Source organism: Castanea sativa, chromosome 8, assembly GCF_040712315.1.
Source record: "Castanea sativa cultivar Marrone di Chiusa Pesio chromosome 8, ASM4071231v1".
In the NCBI taxonomy this organism is placed as follows: Eukaryota; Viridiplantae; Streptophyta; class Magnoliopsida; order Fagales; family Fagaceae; genus Castanea; species Castanea sativa.
The window spans coordinates 33,862,148-33,869,416 of NC_134020.1; the positions used below are offsets into that span (position 1 = coordinate 33,862,148).

The window sequence follows — 7,269 nt, forward strand, 5'->3', positions numbered from 1 at the left end:
TCAATTAACAAAAAATAAATAAATAATTTTCTATATGCTTGCACATAATTATTATTTTTAATTATATACAATAGCGTTCGATAATTATGTTCTTTATCATCATACCAATCCACTAATCAATTTTTAGTGTATGTAAGAATTTAACTTAAATCTCTTATTCAATCATCAGAGATTTTACCAATGATGCTAATTGAAACCTACCGGCTACCATTCACATAAGTCAAAACATAACAGTTTTTTTTTTTTTGGAGAGGAGTAGGAGGCCGGTCCAACTCGCAACATGGAATGGCGAAGTGGGGTGGATTGCCTCTGCCAGAGGCCTTCCTAACTCCCGAAGATCACATATAACACCACTGATATCCCAAACTTGTCAAACATAGAGTATAAAGGCCTTTTTTTATGGGAGGTTGGTTCAAGTATAAACATGTACATTTAAGGTCTGTGTTACAAGTACATCATACAACAGTGACAAAAGCTATGATAAAAGAATTTCTCTTTCCTCTCCCTGTTAAAATTTATGTCACTGAAAAATGCACCATCTATAATGTTTCAGAAATATCAGCAAAGGCCCTCTCTTTGTAGCTATACAGAATTGAAATACATCAAGGGCCATGAATTGGCAAGAATATCTTGGACTGTATAATAGATGAACAAAATAGAAGATTGAACTAAATAAATTACTATTGTCCCGTTTTAGCTCGTTTCATTCCATTGGAAGTGAAAGGAGAGATGGTACCATGCGGTTGAGGGCTCTCTTCTCTAAAATTGGAATTTAGCATAGCCAGTTCCCTCAACTGTTGCCTCTTAAGAATATCTTGTGACTCATCCTGCATGGCAAAAATAGGGAAAAAAAAAAGTCCTGAGTGTATAAAAGAGACATTATAATCATGCAAGAGCAAGAAATATTAGCAAAGGACACATGCATGAGTAAGAATTATTCCCTACTTCATCCAGAATACGCAAATTTACATGGTATCTCACTTTATACCTATTGACTTTAGAGTTTGGATTGACTACGTAATACCATGTAGAGGGCAGAAAAGAGTAAATTGATCATTCGTGTGATATAATGAACACAGAGTAAAGCCAGGATTGAAGAGTGAAAGAAAATAATAGTGAGGATCTAACATTGCCACAAGGTCTTCCAGGAAGAACCACAAACTGGTTGTATTCCAAAAGGCAATAATTCCTAATTTCATCTTTTTTAAATCGCATTCCAAATGTGATGAAGAAAAAAAAAAACATCTTCATAAATTTCTGAAAATGTCAGACTAAAAACATTCAACTGACCATGTGCAATAAACAAAAACTAAGTTTGTTCAGTAAAAATGCACCATGCTTCTATAGTATTTGAACACTCCAGAAGGAATGAGACTGAAATGATACCACTGGTTTAAGAAGTTCTTCTAAGATTTCTTGTGCTTGTCTCAACCGCATATCAATGACATTGGCAGGTAATTCAGCCTCAATTAAAATGTGTAGCGGATCATTCAAATGCTCATAACCTGGTCTTCCCCTCAATGCCTCCTCCTTAAGAGTAGAAAAAAGCAAAGGAGATTTACAAAAGAGTCACTAATAACTAAATTTTGAGATAAACATAAAAATGGTCTAGGAGGATTAAAGTAGCTACTCCACCTAGCTGGAATTAAGGCTGTGTTGAGTTAATACCTTATCTGGGTCTTTTATTGAACCTTTTCCTCTAATAAACACTCGGCAACCTGTAGAAGCTTCCACCCGCTTCAGTGAATTGCCTCTAGGGCCCAGCAGCCGCCCAACAAAGTTAAACTGAAACATATTGAAGGATGTTACCACCCAAACTTTTTATTTTTGGTGTTTTGGTGGGGAAGGGGGGGTTTGAGGGGAGTAATTTTAGTACCCTTAAACCTCACAATTTGTAACAACTGTCCAGTGAACATATATAGATATAATTTCTTAACACTCAAAGCATTCAATGAAAATGAAAGAATTTAGACATCAATATCACATATGCATTTGTATATTGCTTACATTTGGATAGCTATAAACAGGAATCTCCAAGCGCAAAACCTTCTTGACAATATAGGAACTTGGACTTGCTGGTGCCGCTTGCCAGTCCATATTCATCCCTTGTGGTCCTCCTAACCGCTGTTACATAATGAACCCAAGATCTTAGTACTGTAACAAGAATGACACTCACTGAGTTCAAAAAAAGTAGGGAAAAAAGGAAAATCAAAGCAGAGAAATATTGAAATTTGAAAGGAACAGAGAAGCCTAGACGTCAAGTTCTACCTAGTCTAAATGACGAGCAGTGAGTTAAATTATAACAGAAAACACATAATTTTAAAATACATATATTCAACTTGTGCAGCAGTTCATGGGAATAGACACAAACAATAGGGGAAAAAAATTGAACATCTAACAAAACTAGAAGTTGCTAATCATTTTTTGACGTTATTAATAAGAAATTGATGGTACACGTTGCCTAATGATCTAATAGCATATACCATGCATTTTGTTTTAAGTTCAATCAAGAGTCCAACTCTTCAAGGTCCCCAGGATGCTATTGAACATTTCTCAGACTTCTTACAGTTCTTATTAAATTATCCCTAGCAATGTTCAAGTACTACATAGATTTGCAGATTTTTAAACAATTCCACTTGCAACATTTGATGGACCCCAACACAAGTAAAGCTTCTTGTAAGAAATTCCCCATGGATTGAATTCTATGAAATTCACCCTCATATCCCCATTAATACCTGCACCTGCATACCATTTGGACCTAAGAACTGAGAATGCATGCATCTTGTATATTAATTTCGGGTCTAAATAAACTGTCTTAACCTGAATGTAGAAGGAGGAACCTGAGTCAGGGGAGTATGGCATTAAGGAATAGTTATCTTAGCTTGAGGTAAACTGAAATGCATGGAGCATATTACATAGGATGTCAAACATTAGTTCATTCCATGGCTAGTATTTTCAATTGGCAAGTTACACACACTCTCTATGGATTTTGAACCCACGACTTTGACCTCCACGCATTTCTTTATGAAAAAGCAGGTGTCATTTGAGCTATTGCTCATTGGCTATTATTTTTGGACAACTAGTAACAAACCCTTTTTAAATTTTTCACTAAAATCAGTGAAGCATGCACCATCTGGTACGCATAAATCGGCACTAAGCATCAGGATAAATGACACAGCTTAAGGTACGGTTACTTGTTATTAGGGCAAGATATTTAGCTTCATTTTATTTTTCATATTTCAGTCTAAATTATGAAATATTGTTATGGCACGAATGGCCACCTGAACACAACCAATGCCATTTACAAATCAAACACTACTTTCCACATTCCTGGGCATGTTCTCCCCATCTATTCTCACATACTTTCATAAGAAGATGTGAAGCAAAACAGAGGGAATCATATGATATACTAATAGGCAGCTTATACATGCAATACGAGATGCATACCTTCCACAACTAACTTTGAACTATTGGCAATGCATCAGCACTACCCTATGAACTAATTGTAATTATTAAATGGGGCAAAAACCAGATATTCATAATTTAAACATTGTTGAACTGCCAATGCAATAGGTTGATGATAGGAAGCAGAAACATGTAGCAAAATGGCCTTCTGAACCAAGTGTAATCTAATATACGGCCAACACTTCTGGCTTGAATTAAGAAGTGCACCACATTGACATCATCTCTAATTGGTTAAGTTGTGTGCATTTGGTTTAGCTTTTTCTAGAGATTATTTAGCTTATTTGTTTATGCACAGCTTTTTAAAGCTTAGCTTTTTGTTTACCCACTTTCAGCAAATAAGCCAATCCAAATACGCTAAATCATACAGTGCCCTTTATACGAGTTCTCCTTTCGTAGTCCAAGAATGTCATGTTTCTAAGCCGACACGGATAAATTTTGTATGTCTAGACATATTTGATCATATTCTCTAAATACAATTGGAAAGAATAATATCCATATATTATAGTGGGATGGAAGAAGAATGTTAAAACCGAAGACCGGAGAAGTAGACTGAAGGGGCTATTCTGAGATTGACAAAGTTGCAATTACTTACATCATGCGGCAGGCCATTCCAACCATTGAAGCCTGTTCCTCTATTATTTGCCATCATGTCAAATGAAGCCATAGGGCTAGGGCTTCCACGCTGCAGTCTGTCAAAGTCACTAAGCCCATGATTGGGGATCATTCCAGAAACCCGTAATATCTCTGTCACATATAAAAATACAAAAATTAAAGATTTCTCTTTTCACTATGTAGAATATGACTCTGCGAAAATTGAAAAGCGAACTATTGCCCTTACAAGGTTCATAAGATTATAAAAGACTGCAGTACAATCAAACTAACATAGACCATTTGATTAAATCAACTTTGATCAATTTTGCAGGAGAGCCATCACATTCGTTTCCAAATCCCATTTTAAAGATGTGGTAGACAACATTACCCAAAGTAAGCATGTTTTTTTAATCTCTCAAGAGAATTTTATCAAACAAGAAACAAGAGTTGGACCATTAAGAACTGTAAAAACGTGTAGTCCTCTTATTTATGTTTTAAGCAATATATAGATAATAGATTCAACTATTCAATTTGGTCTTCCTAACAAAGAAGTTGAATTCCATGGATTTATATTAATTTTAATTTTGCTGCTAAGTATCACAAATCCTTCCTAGAAGGATCGGATAATCTAACATGAACCAAGACAAACTTGGATCCGAAAAAACCAACCTTGATTCAAGAGTCGGCTACAAATAGGAAGGACTTGCACGAAGGGTACAAGTTTCTGGTACTCTGCTAACAGCTCTGTCAAGTACTGACTGGAAAACACAACAACAAACGATACATAAACAAAAACATCCACAGATTAAAAGGGTGTCAGAAAGTGAACATGAAAACCAGAAATTCTTATAAAGTTGTGAACTTTGATTGCTTGCCTGTCCACATCCGAGGTACTTCTCATATGTGGAGACACAGTTCTTGCAGGCGAGAAATTTTGTGTGTATAAACCTGACATGAATTTAACAATAATATACGCAACCCCAGATGAAAAAATAGAGAATAAGAGTCAATCTTTGATTGTAGAGATGAGATGTACACAGCAAACTCCAAAGGTTTGTCAACGATACCGAACCATTCTGAGATAAATATTGGGGAAGAAGAAGAAAGAAGATAAGGGTTACAACAAAGACTAAATATTATTGATGAGGGTACAACAAATAAGGGGTTTTTTTTTTCTTTTCTTATTGTAATGATTTTCTTAATGCAGTAGTAATGGTGGGGTTTTAAATAGGAGAGGGTTTAAATGGTTTTTGTGTTTTGGGGTCGGTGTGTTTGAAAATTTTCCAAAGGTGCTTCTTTGTGTACTTGTGTGTAGGTATGAGAGAGAGAGAGAGAGAGAGAGGTGAGGCGGTGATGGTGGTGTGGTGAGACAACGCAAGGCAAAGCAAAGCAAGGCACAAGCAGAGAGAGAGAGAGAGAGGGGGGGCGTTTTGTTGCTCATTGATTCATTGTCATTAGGTAGTGTTGTGTGTGTGTTGGCTATGAGATTTTTGAATTGCCACGTTGACAGTTGACACTGACAGCAACAGCGCCAATGTTGTACACTCTCTTGTTACAGCGCGTGGAGATACGTGTTCAATCATGGTCCAACTTATTAATGCTACTAGCCCTACTACTTAGTAATGAGACACTGAAATATGGACAAGGTTGGCGATTTATAAAAGAAAAAAAAAAGTTTAATGGATCTCACAAAATATTAGTTTATGAAATATTTAGGGTCCGTATGGTATGTGTGTTTAAATTACAATTTTTAAGTTTAAAATATTTAAAAAAAAAATACGTGTGGATAAAAAAGTATTTGAAAATACATGTAATGTTGGTTAAAAATTGAAAATTGTTGTTTAAAATTATGTACCAAACACCCCCTTAGAAACTTTCTTTTGAAAAAATAAAAAAGTAATTGAATTTTTTTTATAGCTTTTATATTTTTCTATGAAACTAGTATCAAATCTTTCATTAAATAATTCATTAATAAATGCTCTAAGGATACTCATTAACTAAACCCTTTATAAAATTATTCAAGTGTATCATTTAAATCAATTTGGAGGTAAAAATTTTTTATGAAGTATTGAATGGGTGGTAAACCCCGGGTGCAAATCTGCATTTTTTTTTTTGTATTTCACTTTATATTATACAAATTATAATATGTCATGTGTCTAGGGTTTTAAAAAAAAAATAAACTTTGATTTTTTATAATAAAAAGTAAAAATAATATATGACAAGTCGTGATTGGTGAAACATAAAGTAACAAAAAAAAAAAAAAGACAAATGATTTGTATTCAACAAAGTACATATGTTACTATATAATTTTATAATGTAACTAACAAGTCAATTTAGATCTCAGTTATGGAATTAACTAATATGGTGCAAAACTAAATAAACATCAATAAAATAAATAAATAACACACAATATGGTAATTCAAGAAAAACCAATTGAACAATTGTTCCAAAATAAAAACATTGGGAGAAAACCTTCCTAGATAGAACATTTCATTATAACAAGAAAAGTTATTACAATCTAAGTAAAACATTTACCTAGACTCTACAACGATTTAACCTGTAAACCAATTTACAAGATAAACCCTCTACTACTCCAAAACTTCTAAACTTTTCACTTATATAAATGCTCACAAATGACACAATCATGATCACAACCAAAACCTCCAACCGATTCCAATAACCTCTTGAAAATTTGTACCCTGTAGTAGCATTAAGATGAATGCTTTATGGTTTCATCGGATGTCCAACACTCTTTTTGATATTGGGGTATGGAACAATAACCTCTCAGCGATATTAAATGGATACAATATTCAATGGGTGAGGTAGAACCTAGGCCGGTGGCTTTTTGCAAAGGTTTCAGTCAATCCAACTGTCAGGCGAATGTCACGTGAACTCCTCTAGAAGTCTACATTGATGAGTGCAACCTCAAGCGAACGTGAGGCAAATGTCTTTGTACATAATTAACAAACACTAAAATGAACCTAACAGAAGTTAAGTCAATTTTATAATGAATCGAGCCATTTTTAATTTAAAAGTATAATTATTATTTTGGCTAAATTGCAAATTACATTTCTAAAGTTTAACTACTCTACTTGCATCAGCAACCCCTCTATTCATATTTTCTATTAAATGTCAAATAAACTTGTCACGCATGTTTAGTTTATCCAATAAAATAATGTCATATTATTTTTGTAACCTAAAAAAATTAAAATT

The 7,269-nt window shown here is 34.1% G+C and overlaps 1 protein-coding gene across 1 annotated transcript; it reads right to left on the reverse strand.

The window, feature by feature from the left end:
- Positions 1–473: 473 nt before the first annotated feature.
- On the reverse strand, positions 474–5,498 carry LOC142605683 (KH domain-containing protein At3g08620-like). Its single transcript, XM_075777112.1, has 7 exons — positions 4,932–5,498; positions 4,726–4,814; positions 4,058–4,209; positions 2,008–2,124; positions 1,669–1,785; positions 1,387–1,530; positions 474–827 (listed from the first exon to the last, which is right to left on the reverse strand). Exons 1-7 carry the CDS (start codon positions 5,009–5,011, stop codon positions 681–683), a joined length of 846 nt encoding a protein of 281 aa, XP_075633227.1. The 5' UTR covers positions 5,012–5,498; the 3' UTR covers positions 474–680.
- Positions 5,499–7,269: the final 1,771 nt, after the last annotated feature.